We start from the raw sequence: 17,133 nt of genomic DNA, 5'->3' as shown, positions 1-17,133 counted from the left end.
CTGAGCAAACTTTAGAAAACAGCTACGAGCAGAAACCCCGAGGGAAAGGTTTTAGAATGAAACTGGTGAAGCAGTTTTGGGGAAGATTATTCTGTGAAAGGAAGCAAACTACTGATAAAGTAATCTAGTTACTTCTTTGATTGTTTTATTTCAAAAGTAATGCGATTAGTTATTCAAGTTTTAAAAGAGGATCCAGCTCAGTTTGAGTGTAGCTCTCCATTCAAGTGTTTTTCTCATAAAACATTTTCAGCTGATATGCCAAAAAAGTAATCAATACTTACCTGATGAAGCAATTCTAATCTAAGAACCAGTTTTTGCAATTGTAATCTGTTCAGTAAAAGAACACTTGCACACAGAGTTCTTTTACTGAACACCGAGTACGAACACCTTGACTTAAACCACGGCTCATGTAAGACTTTTGTTCTGCAGCCCCACGCCCTGATGGAGAGACTTGCCTCTGTTTTTAATGTTTAATTTTCTCACGGACAGGATCCAGCGAGTGCTCGTGAATGGTCCGATGTGCCCAGCATGCGTCTCTCACACAGGACCTCCTCAGGGGTGTGTTCTGTCCCCCCTGCTGTTCATACTGGACACAGACAGTTTAAGTAAGTTTATTTATGGAATGCCCCTTGAGATGTTCCATCTCGTTTGCGAGGGGGTCCATTAACACAAAACACTATTTACACAGTAAAAGACAGGACACAGACATGACAAAACACACATTAGGACAGTCACACAGACAAAACAAACTTGCTCCATAGTCCTCCCAAACCCCTCCAAAATACTTAGACAAAATTTACAAAAAATAAATAAATAAAAATAAATAAATAAAAAACAACAACAGAAATATAGTCAAAAGAAAACAATAGAAAACAATTCCAAGAGATGAGGTAAAAGTACAAAATTACAAATACACTTAAAGACATAAACAAGGTGTTTTTAGTTGCCGGGTCTCTCAGGAGAACAGGCTCTTGGTTTAGTTTTCAGATGAGTTTGTCCAATGGTGCGACAGCAGATACTTGGATTTAAACGTCTCAAAAACCAAGGACATGATTAGGGCTGAAACAACTAATCGATTAATCGACGATTAATCGATTACTGGAATAGTTGACAACTATTTCAGTAATCGATTAATTGTTTTCTAGTAAACACAGACTAAAATTGAGCAAAAAAGACATGACAATTATGTATTTTGGATGAAAGCCTACTTTGTTTTTAAAGTTAGGGTCTGCAGTGTTTTGTACATCTTAAATTTCATAAATATCTGTCTTTGTCTCGTCCAATCAGAAGCAGAATTAGCACAAAGAGCCTCCTACAAACGTTTACTTTAAGTTTACTCCATCCACGTGTCCTCAAGTGGCGCCACTTTAGCTCTATGTGATAAAAAAATTGAAAAAAAATAAAATTTCCATGCACCTTTCACAGTCAAGCGATTAATCGATTAATCGTAAAAATAATCTGTCGATTAATCGATTACCAAAATAATCGTTAGTTTTTATGATTATTGACTTTAGATGCTCCGCGGCGCCCCCTCTGGGCAGCAGTGGCATTCATGGTGAAGTGGTTGAATTAGTGGAGAACGGGGCGGACTGGCCATATGTCCATTCTGGAAGAGCACAGAAGGGCCACTGGCTCTAGGGCCACCGGTCTGGCCTCTCACTTTACCTTACCCTTACCCCCGGGCGAAACCGAGCTTTACCCAAATCTAAAAGCTTAAAAGAAAGGCATCCAAAAACAAAAATGTGCTGGATAAGCAACAAAAATGTGACGAAGACGTGACGACAAAGCAATGAAAAAAGCGATGAAAAAACAACAGTAACATGAAAAAAGCCCCGAAAAACAAGAGATGAAAACACAACAAAAAAGTGACAAAAAAGTGATGAAAAAGCAACAAAAACATGACAAAAATGCAGCGCCAACGTGACAAAAAGTTACCATCACTTTTCTAGATTTTAGCTTTCAAATGAGGCGTTACAGTGTTGCTCTCCAGTCAAGAAGCTTTTAGATTTGGGCAAAGCTGAACTGGAGAAAATGCTCTCGGTTAAGGCGGGTGGTAAGAGGCGATATGGAGATACTACAGCAATGGAGGAGCAGTGGCGGCACCAGAGCAGCCAGCGGCCTTTGTTTGTAAGCACAGTCTGTGAAAACGGCGCAATTCATCCTCCAGGCCTGTGTGAGGCGCTGTGACGCCAACACAGATAATAGAACAAGATGTAGAGTAAACTTATGTGGAATGTAAACAGTGAAAATGAAAGTGATTCAAGGATTTAGGATCTACAGAAGAGACGAGGAGGAGAGTTTATTCTTCAGACGTAAAAACCTGTCAGTGACTTTTACTGTCAGTCCAAAAACACAGACGGACTTGTGTTTTTCTATTCGTCACCTGTGGCTTGTGGACGGCAGTGGAGCAAAGAGGAGCGGAGTCAAACCATCACAGATCCATGAGGAAAACTCATTATAAGGTCAGTAGATTATGGATAACAGACTCTGGAGCTGTGGGCTTGTAAACGGTGTTTTGAGATCTTTCCACTCTTCGACCTGGTTTGGAACATGTTCGTTTACAGACCATCAAAACGCCGGGCTCGTATGGACGATGCACTGGACCGATCAAATATCTTTGTGTCCCTGTTCCCTGCAGGGGCGGACTGGCCATATTGAGAGAGAAAAAGAGGATGAAAACATGAGAAAAACACAACAAAAAATGATACAAATAATAATGAAAAAAACAAAACAAAAATATGACAAAAATGTGGCGACGTGACGAAAAGTTTCCATCCCTTTTGTAGGTCTTAGCTTTCAAATGAGGCGTTACATTGTTGATCTTCAGTCAAGAAGCTTTTAGATTTGGGTAAAGCCCAGTATAAAAAAAACATGAATCTAAAAGGAATTCCGTGGAGTATGGTGTACCACAAGGTTCAATTTTGGGACCATTATTATTTATTATCAATATTAATGATTTTGCTTCTGTTTCTACGACCACCTTTCCCGCTCTTTCTGAACGGATCCCATTTTCTCCAGTTTGGCTTTACCTGAATCAAAAAGATTCTTGGGAAAAAAGCACAGTGTGACAGAAATTCAACAAAAATGTGACAAAAATGTGACAAAAATGTGACAAAAATGTGACAAAAATGTGACAAAAATTCAACAAAAACTCAACAAAAATGTGACAAAAACTCAACAAAAATGTGACAAAAATTCTACAAAAAAGTGACAAAAACTCAACAAAAAAGTGACAAAAACTCAACAAAATGTGACAAAAACTCAACAAAAATGTGACAAAAATTCTACAAAAAAGTGACAAAAACTCAACAAAAAAGTGACAAAAACTCAACAAAATGTGACAAAAACTCAACAAAAAAGTGACAAAAACTCAACAAAATGTGACAAAAACTCAACAAAAATGGAAAAAAAGAAAAGAAAAAAAAACATACAAAAGGTGACACAACACAGCAACAACGCGAGGAAAAAGGTCAGTTTTGTGGGTCTTAGCTTTCAAATGAGGTGTTACACAGCCAAAAGAGGACAGAATGCATTGTAATGGTAACCCTTTTCCTCGTCTTTCCTCTACAACTAAAAACATGTACAACAGGCCGGGTTGAGTGAGAGTGTGTTTGTGAGTGCGAGCGGCGGATTACACATGGAAAAACAACTCCCTGAAGTAACAGGTTAACCCGTGGGCGCCGTGTTGACACGTGTGTTCATTAACATGCCCAAACCATTCAACAAAAACCCTAATTTTAACGAGACGGCGCGCGAGTTCTCTGGCTTTCCCCCCAGATCAACATGAAAATGAGTCTGTCTTTTTAAATTAAAAGATCCCAAAGATTCGGCTCGCATTAAAAAGCCATAAATCCCACCTCTCCTCTGCCCCTCTGCCCCCCCTCCTCCTCCTCCTCCTCTCTCTCTCTCTCCAGCCCATAGGCATTCAAGCTGCACCTCCTCCCCCCTCTCCCTCTCTCTCCCTCTCTCTCCTCGCGCAGACCCTTGAGTTACGCGCCGCACACACGCACGCAGACCCACACGCGGATCTGCTCCGACACGTCCGCGCAGGGGGGACCAGGGGGGAGACGATGAATGGGCACAGCTCGAGCTAAACCGCTGTTTGCCGATCAGGAGGCGAGGTGTGGCGCGATGGGGCGGCGTTTCTCCCTTTGTCTCTAGCTTTTTTTTTCTCTCTCTCTTCTTTATATTTTTTTGGGACGGCCCACCCCGGCGAGTGCCACACAGAGCGGGATTTCTCCTCCTCCTCCTCCTCCTCCTTCTTTATTTCACCTTTTCTCTCCCTCCGCCGGTCCGCGCTTCGCTTCGCCGCCGCAAAGCCCGAGCACACGAGGGGAATATTGCGCACAAGTTGAGGAAGCCGTGTGGATCTAAAACCGTGTGGAGTTATCGCTGCGGCACCGAGGCGCGCGCGCTTCTGTGTGTGCGCGTGTGTGTGTGTGTTTCTCTCGCCGTTTTTTTTTTGGAGGAGACGTTCTCTTGTTTGATTTGAAGGATGTTGTTTCGATGATAAGAGCCGTGGGAATATGGGACTCCTAATGTCGGATTGGCAGCTCGGGGACTGGCCGCTCTGCGTGTGCGCGCGGCTCTGGCTCCTTCTGATAAGTATGTGGATTTTCTCTATCCTTTTTTTTTTTCTCTCTCTGCTTGTTTCGCTCCTTGACAAGTTTGTCCCCGTTTTCCCCCCTCGCGTCACGCCGTCACACACGGCTCCAAAAGACGAGTCGGAGCTGAATCCGGAGGCTGCGAAACGCGAAAGGGCGATAACTGTGCGGAACAGGGCACGCAAACGACACACCGGGCTTCGCTTCGCATTTATTCCATCAGAATTCATCTACTATGTGTGATAAGTGCCTTGGATGCAGCTGTGACCATGTAGTGACGGGCTATTCCACTTTACGCTTCAACAACAGCGACGTTTCACTGACGTTCAAGCAAAAAAAAAGAATGTAATTTGATTCATTTCAGTCAAACGTGCTCAATGTAAAGCTGAATATGAAGCTGAAACGATCCTGGATTCGCTTCTGTAAAGCTGAACGTGCGCGCATTTGAAAGTTCCCATTCAAACCTGTTTTGTGGATATTGCGATAAAACTACTGGTGATAACGCGCAGCCCTGCGCAGTCACCGGGAGTCCTGAGCTCTGCTGCTGTTCGGGGCTTCTGATAACAAGTGTCTGGTGAAAGTCGGTCTCTGTCAGTGATAGATGGTTTCAGAAACTGCCTCCTGAGTCATTCTGCAACAGCTGAAAAAGCTCTGTTTTTACCAAAGAAAAGCCGGATCTGACACGTGTGGCTGAAGTGACAACACAGTGATTTATTCAACGGTAAAAACGACTGATCGCTCTGGTTTGGACCTGGTTTAGTCCTGGTTTAGTCCTGGTTTAGTGCTGGTTTAGTCCTAGTTTAGTGCTGGTTTGGTCCTGGTTTAGTGCTGGGTTGGTCCTGGTTTAGTCCTGGTTTAGTCCTGGTTTAGTCCTAATTTAGTGCTGGTTTGGTCCTGGTTTAGTCCTGGTTTAGTCCTGGTTTAGTCCTGGTTTAGTGCTGGTTTGGTCCTGGTTTAGTCCTGGTTTAGTCCTGGTTTAGTGCTGGTTTAGTGCTGGTTTAGTGCTGGTTTGGTCCTGGTTTAGTCCTGGTTTGGTCCTGGTTTAGTCCTGGTTTAGTCCTGGTTTGGTCCTGGTTTAGTCCTGGTTTAGTCCTGGTTTAGTCCTGGTTTAGTCCTGGTTTGGTCCTGGTTTAGTCCTGGTTTAGTCCTGGTTTAGTGCTGGTTTGGTCCTGGTTTAGTCCTGGTTTAGTCCTGGTTTAGTCCTGGTTTAGTCCTGGTTTGGTCCTGGTTTAGTCCTGGTTTAGTCCTGGTTTGGTCCTGGTTTGGTCCTGGTTTGGTCCTGGTTTGGTCCTGGTTTGGTCCTGGTTTGGTCCTGGTTTAGTCCTGGTTTAGTCCTGGTTTGGTCCTGGTTTGGTCCTGGTTTGGTCCTGGTTTAGTCCTGGTTTTGTCCTGGTTTGGTCCTGGTTTGGTCCTGGTTTGGTCCTGGTTTGGTCCTGGTTTGGTCCTGGTTTGGTCCTGGTTTGGTCCTGGTTTGGTCTTGGTTTGGTCCTGGTTTGGTCCTGGTTTAGTCCTGGTTTAGTCCTGGTTTAGTCCTGGTTTAGTCCTGGTTTAGTCCTGGTTTGGTCCTGGTTTAGTCCTGGTTTGGTCTTGGTTTGGTCCTGGTTTGGTCCTGGTTTGGTCCTGGTTTGGTCCTGGTTTAGTCCTGGTTGAGTCCTGGTTTAGTCCTGGTTTGGTCCTGGTTTGGTCCTGGTTTGGTCCTGGTTTGGTCCTGGTTTGGTCCTGGTTTGGTCCTGGTTTGGTCCTGGTTTGGTCCTTGTTTGGTCCTTGTTTGGTCCTTGTTTGGTCCTGGTTTGGTCCTGGTTTGGTCCTGGTTTGGTCCTGGTTTGGTCCTGGTTTGGTCCTGGTTTGGTCCTGGTTTGGTCCTGGTTTGGTCCTGGTTTGGTCCTGGTCTGGTCCTGGTTTAGTGCTGGTTTGGTCCTGGTTTAGTCCTGGTTTAGTCCTGGTTTAGTCCTGGTTTGGTCCTGGTTTAGTCCTGGTTTGGTCCTGGTGTAGTCCTGGTTTGGTCCTGGTTTGGTCCTGGTTTGGTCCTGGTTTAGTCCTGGTTTAGTCCTGGTTTAGTCCTGGTTTAGTCCTGGTTTAGCACTGGTTTGGTCCTGGTTTGGTCGTGGTTTAGTCCTGGTTTAGTGCTGGTTTGGTCCTGGTTTAGTCCTGGTTTAGTCCTGGTTTGGTCCTGGTTTGGTCCTGGTTTAGTCCTGGTTTAGTCCTGGTTTAGTCCTGGTTTAGTCCTGGTTTAGTCCTGGTTTGGTCCTGGTTTGGTCCTGGTTTGGTCCTGGTTTAGTCCTAGTTTAGTGCTGGTTTAGTGCTGGTTTGGTCCTGGTTTAGTACTGGTTTAGTCCTGGTTTAGTCCTGGTTTAGTCCTGGTTTAGTCCTGGTTTGGTCCTGGTTTGGTCCTGGTTTGGTCCTGGTTTGGTCCTGGTTTAGTCCTGGTTTGGTCCTGGTTTAGTCCTGGTTTAGTCCTGGTTTGGTCGTGGTTTAGTCCTGGTTTAGTGCTGGTTTGGTCCTGGTTTAGTCCTGGTTTAGTCCTGGTTTAGTACTGGTTTGGTCCTGGTTTGGTTCTGGTTTGGTCCTGGTTTAGTCCTGGTTTAGTCCTGGTTTAGTACTGGTTTGGTCCTGGTTTGGTCGTGGTTTAGTCCTGGTTTAGTGCTGGTTTGGTCCTGGTTTAGTCCTGGTTTAATCCTGGTTTGGTCCTGGTTTGGTCCTGGTTTAGTCCTGGTTTAGTCCTGGTTTAGTGCTGGTTTAGTGCTGGTTTGGTCCTGGTTTAGTCCTGGTTTAGTCCTGGTTTAGTCCTAGTTTAGTACTGGTTTAGTCCTGGTTTGGTCCTGGTTTAGTCCTGGTTTAGTGCTGGTTTAGTCCTAGTTTAGTGCTGGTTTAGTCCTGGTTTAGTGCTGGTTTAGTCCTAGTTTAGTGCTGGTTTAGTCCTGGTTTGGTCCTGGTTTGGTCCTGGTTTGGTCCTGGTTTAGTCCTGGTTTAGTCCTGGTTTAGTCCTGGTTTAGTCCTGGTTTAGTCCTGGTTTGGTCTTGTTTTAGTCCTGGTTTGGTCCTGGTTTGGTCCTGGTTTGGTCGTGGTTTAGTCCTGGTTTAGTCCTGGTTTAGTCCTAGTTTAGTGCTGGTTTAGTCCTGGTTTGGTCCTGGTTTGGTCCTGGTTTGGTCCTGGTTTAGTCCTGGTTTAGTCCTGGTTTAGTCCTGGTTTGGTCCTGGTTTGGTCCTGGTTTGGTCCTGGTTTAGTCCTGGTTTAGTCCTGGTTTAGTCCTGGTTTAGTCCTGGTTTAGTCCTGGTTTGGTCTTGTTTTAGTCCTGGTTTGGTCCTGGTTTGGTCCTGGTTTGGTCCTGGTTTGGTCCTGGTTTAGTCCTGGTTTAGTCCTGGTTTAGTCCTAGTTTAGTGCTGGTTTAGTCCTGGTTTGGTCCTGGTTTGGTCCTGGTTTGGTCCTGGTTTAGTCCTGGTTTAGTCCTGGTTTAGCCCTGGTTTGGTCTTGTTTTAGTCCTGGTTTGGTCCTGGTTTGGTCCTGGTTTGGTCGTGGTTTAGTGCTGGTTTAGTCCTGGTTTGGTCCTGGTTTGGTCCTGGTTTAGTCCTGGTTTGGTCCTGGTTTGGTCCTGGTTTGGTCCTGGTTTGGTCCTGGTTTGGTCGTGGTTTGGTCCTGGTTTGGTCCTGGTTTAGTCCTGGTTTAGTCCTGGTTTAGTCCTGGTTTAGTCCTGGTTTAGTGCTGGTTTGGTCCTGGTTTGGTCCTGGTTTAGTCCTGGTTTAGTCCTGGTTTAGTCCTGGTTTAGTCCTGGTTTAGTCCTGGTTTGGTCCTGGTTTAGTCCTGGTTTAGTCCTGGTTTAGTGCTGGTTTGGTGCTGGTTTGGTCCTGGTTTAGTCCTGGTTTAGTCCTGGTTTAGTCCTGGTTTAGTCCTGGTTTAGTCCTGGTTTGGTCCTGGTTTGGTCCTGGTTTAGTCCTGGTTTGGTCCTGGTTTGGTCCTGGTTTGGTCCTGGTTTGGTCCTGGTTTGGTCCTGGTTTGGTCCTGGTTTGGTCCTGGTTTGGTCCTGGTTTGGTCCTGGTTTGGTCTTGGTTTGGTCCTGGTTTGGTCCTGGTTTAGTCCTGGTTTAGTCCTGGTTTAGTCCTGGTTTAGTCCTGGTTTAGTCCTGGTTTGGTCCTGGTTTAGTCCTGGTTTGGTCCTGGTTTGGTCCTGGTTTGGTCCTGGTTTGGTCCTGGTTTGGTCCTGGTTTAGTCCTGGTTGAGTCCTGGTTTAGTCCTGGTTTAGTCCTGGTTTGGTCCTGGTTTAGTCCTGGTTTAGTCCTGGTTTAGTCCTGGTTTAGTCCTGGTTTAGTCCTGGTTTAGTCCTGGTTTAGTCCTGGTTTGGTCCTGGTTTGGTCCTGGTTTGGTCCTGGTTTAGTCCTGGTTTAGTCCTGGTTTGGTCCTGGTTTAGTCCTGGTTTAGTCCTGGTTTAGTCCTGGTTTAGTCCTGGTTTAGTCCTGGTTTGGTCCTGGTTTGGTCGTGGTTTGGTCCTGGTTTGGTCCTGGTTTGGTCCTGGTTTGGTCTTGGTTTAGTCCTGGTTTGGTCCTGGTTTGGTCCTGGTTTGGTCCTGGTTTGGTCCTGGTTTGGTCCTGGTTTGGTCCTGGTTTGGTCCTGGTTTGGTCCTGGTTTGGTCCTGGTTTAGTCCTGGTTTAGTCCTGGTTTAGTCCTGGTTTATTCCTGGTTTAGTCCTGGTTTAGTCCTGTTTTGGTCCTGGTTTAGTCCTGGTTTAGTCCTGGTTTGGTCCTGGTTTGGTCCTGGTTTGGTCCTGGTTTTTGTCCTGGTTTAGTCCTGGTTTGGTCCTGGTTTGGTCCTGGTTTGGTCCTGGTTTGGTCCTGGTTTGGTCCTGGTTTAGTCCTGGTTTGGTCCTGGTTTAGTCCTGGTTTGGTCCTGGTTTGGTCCTGGTTTGGTCCTGGTTTGGTCCTGGTTTAGTGCTGGTTTAGTCCTGGTTTAGTCCTGGTTTAGTCCTGGTTTAGTCCTGGTTTAGTCCTGGTTTAGTCCTGGTTTAGTCCTGGTTTAGTCCTGGTTTGGTCCTGGTTTGGTCGTGGTTTGGTCCTGGTTTGGTCCTGGTTTGGTCCTGGTTTGGTCTTGGTTTAGTCCTGGTTTGGTCCTGGTTTGGTCCTGGTTTGGTCCTGGTTTGGTCCTGGTTTGGTCCTGGTTTGGTCCTGGTTTGGTCCTGGTTTGGTCCTGGTTTAGTCCTGGTTTAGTCCTGGTTTAGTCCTGGTTTATTCCTGGTTTAGTCCTGGTTTAGTCCTGTTTTGGTCCTGGTTTAGTCCTGGTTTAGTCCTGGTTTGGTCCTGGTTTGGTCCTGGTTTGGTCCTGGTTTGGTCCTGGTTTAGTCCTGGTTTGGTCCTGGTTTGGTCCTGGTTTGGTCCTGGTTTGGTCCTGGTTTGGTCCTGGTTTAGTCCTGGTTTGGTCCTGGTTTAGTCCTGGTTTGGTCCTGGTTTGGTCCTGGTTTAGTCCTGGTTTGGTCCTGGTTTAGTGCTGGTTTAGTCCTGGTTTAGTCCTGGTTTAGTCCTGGTTTAGTCCTGGTTTAGTCCTGGTTTAGTCCTGGTTTGGTCCTGGTTTAGTCCTGGTTTAGTCCTGGTTTGGTCCTGGTTTAGTCCTGGTTTAGTCCTGGTTTAGCTCTTTTTTAAAGCCGTCACACTGAAGTCGTGGGTTATCTCATTCATCCCTTGCGTTACTGCACTTTACTATTTTTCGACACCAGCTCTTTCATGATTGGATTATAATACCCAGTGCTGTTGGGATTACTCCAAAAAAGTAATCTCATTACTGATTACTCTATTTTAAAGTAATCTAGTTACTTCGATTAATTTATGTCAAAAGTAATCTGATTCCTCGTGGCTTTAGTTTTGTCTGTTCGACGTCTTGTTTCCCACAGAACCAACATTGGACCATGATTTTCTTTGCTTTAGTCCAGTGATGCCTAAGTGTTTTTGGGGCCCTCAAGCTTCTTGCTAAATAGGCACACATCGCCAGAGATGGAACTTTCTATTGTAAATGTTCATTCTGACTAATTATTATGGACGACACACTTTTGTCACAGCAAGGTATTATATTCAGTGATATGTTTACCTTAAAATGTGTAAAAAGAAAACAGCCCAAAGTTTATAAACCAAATGCCATTTGACATTTATTGAAGTGTTCAGTTTGAAAAGTGCTTTAACACAAAATGTAACAAAGTGCTTTGTAACTGTTACTGGAAAACAAAGGAGTGATGATGAAATACCTCCAAACACAAGTATTGACAGTATTGCGATACTTGATCAAGCATCGATACTTGATAAAGTTGTTATTGCAGCAAAGAGTAATGTGATCCGATAGTTTGTCCAGCCCTACTAATTATAGCCTCAAAAACGAACATTTATCTTTGAGACGGAGCTGCTTTAAGTTTCCTCGTCTAAATATTGATGAGACAGAGTTAAAACTGCTCTTAAATGTATCCAGGTGAATGTTTCACTGTGTAGAAACTTCAATATCCAGCCCCTCTGACATTTTATGAGTAATTTCAGCTTCATAATATTACAACAAGTGATCAATAGTCACTTGATCAAGTCATTCTAATCTTGCAATTGTCATCCCATTATATTATGCTTTAATTAAAAAGTAAAACTGACAATCCCGATACCTGAACGATACTTCTTACTTACTTATATTCGATGCCTCTACCACAGTATTTGTCACGTACAACCAGAAAAACAGAACCATAACCCAGAACAAACTGCATCAACACTTGGTTTCCAAAGTAATCCAAGTATCCAAGTATGTGTTTTCTATAACCCGGACCTTCCGATACCAGTAACAGCCGAGCTTTGACACAAACTGGTTTCATGGTAAACAGCACTAAAGCATTACCTTGATTTCTTCTTGATTTATTCCTAGTTTAGTCCTTGTTTGCTCATTGTAAATCCGCTCTTTTATTCTGGCACGTTTCCATGGCTGCAGGCTGGGTTGGAATCTCAGCCTGAAACAAAACCACAAGGGGCATAAACAAACACAAGTTCTGTTTTTGTTTTAATTTGTCTGATTTTGTTCCACTTTAGCCTCATTTTGTTGGCGTTTTACCGTTTTTCTGAGTCTTGTTTTGACACAAGCTCCAAAGAAGTGTTTGAGAGCTGAACCACATATCACAGGCTTTTTCAGTATCGTGCAGCGCTTAGTTTAGTTCTGTCTCAGTCCTGGTTCAGTCCTGGTTTAGTCCTGGTTCAGCCCTGGTTTAGTCCTGGTTTAGCCTTTTGAGATCTTTGTCTCTGTAATATATAGATCGTTACTTTGACACTCGGGCAGGACGATACTGAAACTTGGATCTTACGATATACGACACAGGTGTGAAATATCGCGAGAACTTGTTGATGAGCGAACGGCTCTTTTCAATGGCTCTTTGAGGTGAACGGTCCAAACCTGATCTGAAATGTGAAAAGAGCCGGATCTTTTCTCCCAGTCAGTTTTACCCAGACCTCCCCCGAACGAACACAAGGATCAGCCCAACACTGGAGCAGCCACATGGGTTTACACTTTTTCATGTTTTTTTTCACATTTTTGTCAGATTTTTGTCACTCTTTAATCACTTTTACGTTGTATTATTGTTGCTTTACTGTCACGTTTTTGTTGTTGCTTTTTTCTTGCTTTTTGGTTGTGTTTTTGTCATGTTTTTTCCGCTTTTTTCTCTCACATTTTTGTTGTATTTCCATCCTCATTTGTGTTGCTAATTTGATGCTTTTTTTGAAAGAAGCTTTTAGATTTGGGTAAAGCAAGAAAATGTGCTCGGTTCGGGCGGGGTTCAAGAGGTTCAAGAGGTTCAACAGAGCCAGTCTTTTGAACGGCTCCTCGAAATGAAGGGATCCCAAAGACTCGGCTCCCAGAAAAGAGCCGGAATCCCAGATCAATGATCATTAATTTGTTTTTCAGAGAACTGTGTCCAAAGGAAACTCAAAAACCACTACATCAGCACCAAAACAAAGCTGAAATGGAACTAAATTTGTGAAATAACAACTAAAACTGAAGCCCTTTTGTTTTGGCTGAGAGTTAACAAAATCTCAGCCAAAACCCAAATCTCAAAATCCCAATCCATTTAGGGATATTGAGATATTGATGTTGCAGCTTCTTCGATATTGCATCATGATACAACATCTTTATGCCATACTTAGTCCGTATTAGGATCTGGTGTTGCTCTTGGTCACATTCCCTCCTCCGTATCTCCGTTTGGCTGGATCAGGCTGATTCTGATGTCGCCGGACTGGCCGCGCTGTGGGGTTAAGGCTGCTCCACTGTTCATATTGACACAGGGCAGTTAGCGGCGATTAGCGCTGACCCCTGACTCCCGGACCCTCGCCGCTTCATTACCCCGCCCCCCCCCCCGGCCCCCCTGGCCCCCGCTCTGTCCATATTGACCGCGTTACAGCTCGGTCAATACGACCACCGGGCTGCACTGGTCAGAGGGACTCTGCTGCTCCGGGGCCTTTAGTCCTGGGCCGTGGCTTTAGTCCTGGGCCGTGGCTTTAGTCCAGGGTTGTGGCTTTAGTCCTGGGCCGTGACTTTAGTCCTGGGCCGTGACTTTAGTCCTGGGCCGTGGCTTTAGTCCAGGGTTGTGGCTTTAGTCCAGGGTTGTGGCTTTAGTCCTGGGCCGTGACTTTAGTCCTGGGCCGTGACTTTAGTCCTGGGCCGTGACTTTAGTCCTGGGCTGTGACTTGAGTCCTGGGCCGTGGCTTTAGTCCAGGGTTGTGGCTTTAGTCCTGGGCCGTGGCTTTAGTCCTGGGCCGTGACTTTAGTCCTGGGCCGTGGCTTTAGTCCTGGGCCGTGGCTTTAGTCCTGGCCTGTGACTTTAGTCCTGGGCCGTGACTTTAGTCCTGGGCCGTGGCTTTAGTCCAGGGTTGTGGCTTTAGTCCTGGGCCGTGACTTTAGTCCTGGGCCGTGACTTTAGTCCTGGGCCGTGGCTTTAGTCCAGGGTTGTGGCTTTAGTCCTGGGCCGTGACTTGAGTCCTGGGCCGTGACTTGAGTCCTGGGCTGTGACTTTAGTCCTGGGCCGTGACTTTAGTCCTGGGCCGTGACTTTAGTCCTGGGCCGTGGCTTTAGGCCTGGGCCGTGGCTTTAGGCCTGGGCCGTGGCTTTAGTCCTGGGCCGTGTCTTTAGTCCAGGGTTATGGCTTTAGTCCTGGGCCGTGCCTTTAGGCCTGGGCCGTGCCTTTAGTCCTGGGCTGTGACTTGAGTCCAGGGCCGTGACTTGAGTCCTGGGCTGTGACTTTAGTCCTGGCCCGTGACTTTAGTCCTGGCCCGTGACTTTAGTCCTGGGCCGTGACTTTAGGCCTGGGCCGTGACTTTAGTCCTGGGCCGTGACTTTAGTCCTGGGCCGTGACTTTAGTCCTGGCCTGTGACTTTAGTCCTGGCCCGTGACTTGAGTCCTGGGCCGTGACTTTAGTCCTGGGCCGTGACTTGAGTCCTGGGCCGTGACTTTAGTCCTGGGCTGTGACTTTAGTCCTGGGCCGTGACTTGAGTCCTGGGCTGTGACTTGAGTCCTGGGCTGTGACTTTAGTCCTGGGCCGTGACTTTAGTCCTGGGCCGTGACTTTAGTCCTGTCCTGTGACTTTAGTCCTGGCCTGTGACTTTAGTCCTGGCCTGTGACTTTAGTCCTGGGCCGTGACTTTAGTCCTGGCCTGTGACTTTAGTCCTGGCCTGTGACTTTAGGTCTGGGCCGTGGCTTTAGTCCTGGGCCGTGGCTTTAGTCCTGGGCCGTGACTTTAGTCCTGGGCCGTGACTTTAGTCCTGGGCCGTGACTTTAGTCCTGGGCCGTGACTTTAGTCCTGGGCCGTGACTTGAGTCCTGGGCCGTGACTTTAGTCCTGGCCTGTGACTTTAGTCCTGGGCCGTGACTTGAGTCCTGGGCCGTGACTTTAGTCCTGGGCCGTGACTTGAGTCCTGGGCTGTGACTTGAGTCCTGGGCCGTGACTTTAGTCCTGGGCTGTGACGGGACATGAGCCGGCTCTTCCTCACCTCCTGGGACAGGTTTGTGGGGTTTTTATGTGTGAGGTTTCTGCAATTAATCAAAACGTAATTGATTCAGACTTTATCAAAATCACTCTTTCAATTGTGGCCGACCTCGGTTTCCGCCGCGGGGCTTTTTCATCATCGGATCAACTGCTGACTGTCTGGCAGGGGCGGCTCTGGGGTTTGGGGAAATAAAATGGACTATTTTTGCGAGAGACGCCATAGTTTTCTCCTTTAACCGAGCACATTTTCTATACCCAAATCTAAAGCTTCGCAACTGGAGCTCACAGCCTATAGGCCAGGCTCATTTGAAAGCTAAGACCTACAAAACTGATCTGAACTGATCTTTTTCCTCGCGTTGTCAGTTTTCACGTTATTTTTTGTTGAGTTTTTGTTGCTTTTTAGGGGAAATATTCGTGAGGTGTGATAGGCTGTGATAGTTTTTTTTCTTTACCTGCTTGGTTAAAATAACGTGTTTAAAAAGTATTGTTCAGTAGAAAGTCCTAAAACAGCACAACAGAAAGAACACAGGAGCAGCAGCGTCACCTGTAGCTTCAGTTTTTGGGCAGAATTCTCACTTAAGCAGCGATAAAAGAGAGAAAGGCGATTATTCCCTCCTGAGCTGCAGAGACAGATCCACATCAGGACCGTTTTACTAAAGACAAACTTTTCTAAACACACTGAGCGCTCACTCTGTCACTAATAATTTACCAAAACTGTTCCAAAAATGGCTAATGCAGAGTGAGCGCTCACTTTATCCACAAACAATCTTTGATCTGCTGCTCCGGTGCAGCTGGAGTTTAGGAACAACAGCAGTAACTTCAGGCTCTGTGGGGCTAAAGCTAAAGGTAAAGCTAAAGCTAAAGGTAAAGCTAAAGCCCATGTTTTTCTTCAGTTTCTTCACGTTTCTTATTCAGTCCTGGTTTAGTCCTGGTTCTTAACCAGTTTACTGTAAGTCCTGGTTTAGTCCTGGCTCAGACCGCGACTCTTCCATCTCTGATAACGACTAAAGTGTTAGTAAGTTATAGCTTTGCTTCGCTTTAAGAAAACATCTGCATTTGCGCTGAAGCTGCTCTTGAGTTCAGGCACTGGCTCATTTATTGACGTCTGGGAGAAAAGGTACAGATAATTAGCACTGAAGAAAGAGACGTTTTTCGATACCACCCCCTACTGGAGCTTTTCGGTCAGTACCAAGCAGGTACTGTTAACGATACCCAGCCCTCGTGTGTGATGTGTTTGGAAAATCTGCAGATAATTTTGAAACCCGTGAACTAGGTTAAATACGGTCACGTAAGCGGCGTTTTGAGATCTTTCCCCTCTCGTTTGGAAAATGTTCGTTTACAGACCCTTTAAACTCCGGTTTCGTGTGGATGATTCGCTTGATTGAGAGAATCTTGTTGCATTTAATCCTGATCTCGACTTCTTGTCACTTTCATGAGTCGACAAAAACATCTGCAGATTTCAGCCTCAGTTTTCGTCTCATTTACCACTTTATGAATCTCGTTTTCGTGGAGTTTAAGTCTGCAGAAACATTCCTCATGAAATACTCCAGCTGATGAGTTTAACAGCGCTGCCCCGGCACCTCTGGATGTTACTTGAGATTGTTTCGGTGTCTTGACTTCACAAATCAAACTTAATCCAATTAGCCGCAGACGTCCGCCGAGAGTCTCTCCTCTTACCAAACCTTATTACAGTTTTTAACCTCATTAGCGCGGTAATACCTATCCGTCTTTTGTCAGGTTGTGCTGATTTATCCATAAACAGCCTGCTGCCCGGGAGAGCTCTTCCACTGTGCGACTTCATTTAAGACCTGCACAAACACATACAGTCCGCCCCCCCTCCTCCATTAGCAGCCAGACCCTGTGCACCAGGAGACCCCGTGCACCAGGAGACCAAAGGCTGTACCTCCCTCTCCAGTCGAGGTGGTTCTGGGAAGGCATTAACTATTCATCAGCGTCATATTGAGGCGCATTGACTAAGTATTGAGCTCCGGCTCTTCGCGGCCCCCCGGCTTTAATCTGCTCCCGGTGCCTGGACTCATCCGTCAGGGCAGAACCACTCTCCTGTAAGTGCTGTGAGGAGGGTGGGGGGGGGGGGGGGGGTTCTCTCACACGCCTGTGGGAGAGCAGGTCAATGGCCTGTTTCACGCAGCTGAGGTCACAGTATGAATCAGTTTCTCCATTGAGTCTGTGAGCGGTGGAGTGGTCAGTGCGGGCGGATTCTGTGGCAGGTCACGGCGGGGAAATCAAGGTCAGAGGAGGAGCTGGTTTAACCCTGATGGCGGATGGAATGTTTGTTTTCCTTTGGGGAGGCCTGGAGCTCATCAATGTGTCTTTATTTACATGGCAAAATGAATACGACGATAATGGAATTTGGGTCATGATTATCTCAGCCAAAATAACTGTGATTAACGATATTATCACGATCATTTGACTGTAGTTTAAAGGGTCTGGATGCAAGTTCGCCATTTTATACTCACTGCTGCCACCTCAGGCCATATGTGTAACTGCACCTTCTATATTAAAGAGGGGGTATTATGCTTTTCAATCCCATAGCACCA

General features: G+C 46.1%; 1 protein-coding gene across 1 annotated transcript in view; it reads left to right on the top strand.

Annotated features, from left to right (window-relative positions):
• The first annotated feature begins 4,445 nt into the window (after positions 1-4,445).
• The window catches only part of tmem132e (transmembrane protein 132E), a 191,436-nt gene continuing 178,748 nt past the window's right edge, over positions 4,446-17,133 (top strand). The window contains exon 1 of the mRNA XM_079565569.1: positions 4,446-4,605. Within this exon, the coding sequence (XP_079421695.1) occupies positions 4,527-4,605 (79 nt within the window). The 5' untranslated portion in view covers positions 4,446-4,526. The remainder of the gene's footprint in view (positions 4,606-17,133) is intronic.

This window comes from Gobius niger, assembly GCF_951799975.1.
Source record: "Gobius niger genome assembly, chromosome: 11".
In the NCBI taxonomy this organism is placed as follows: Eukaryota; Metazoa; Chordata; class Actinopteri; order Gobiiformes; family Gobiidae; genus Gobius; species Gobius niger.
Note: the sequence above shows the minus strand (reverse complement) of the source record. Positions and strands in the feature narration are given on the sequence as shown.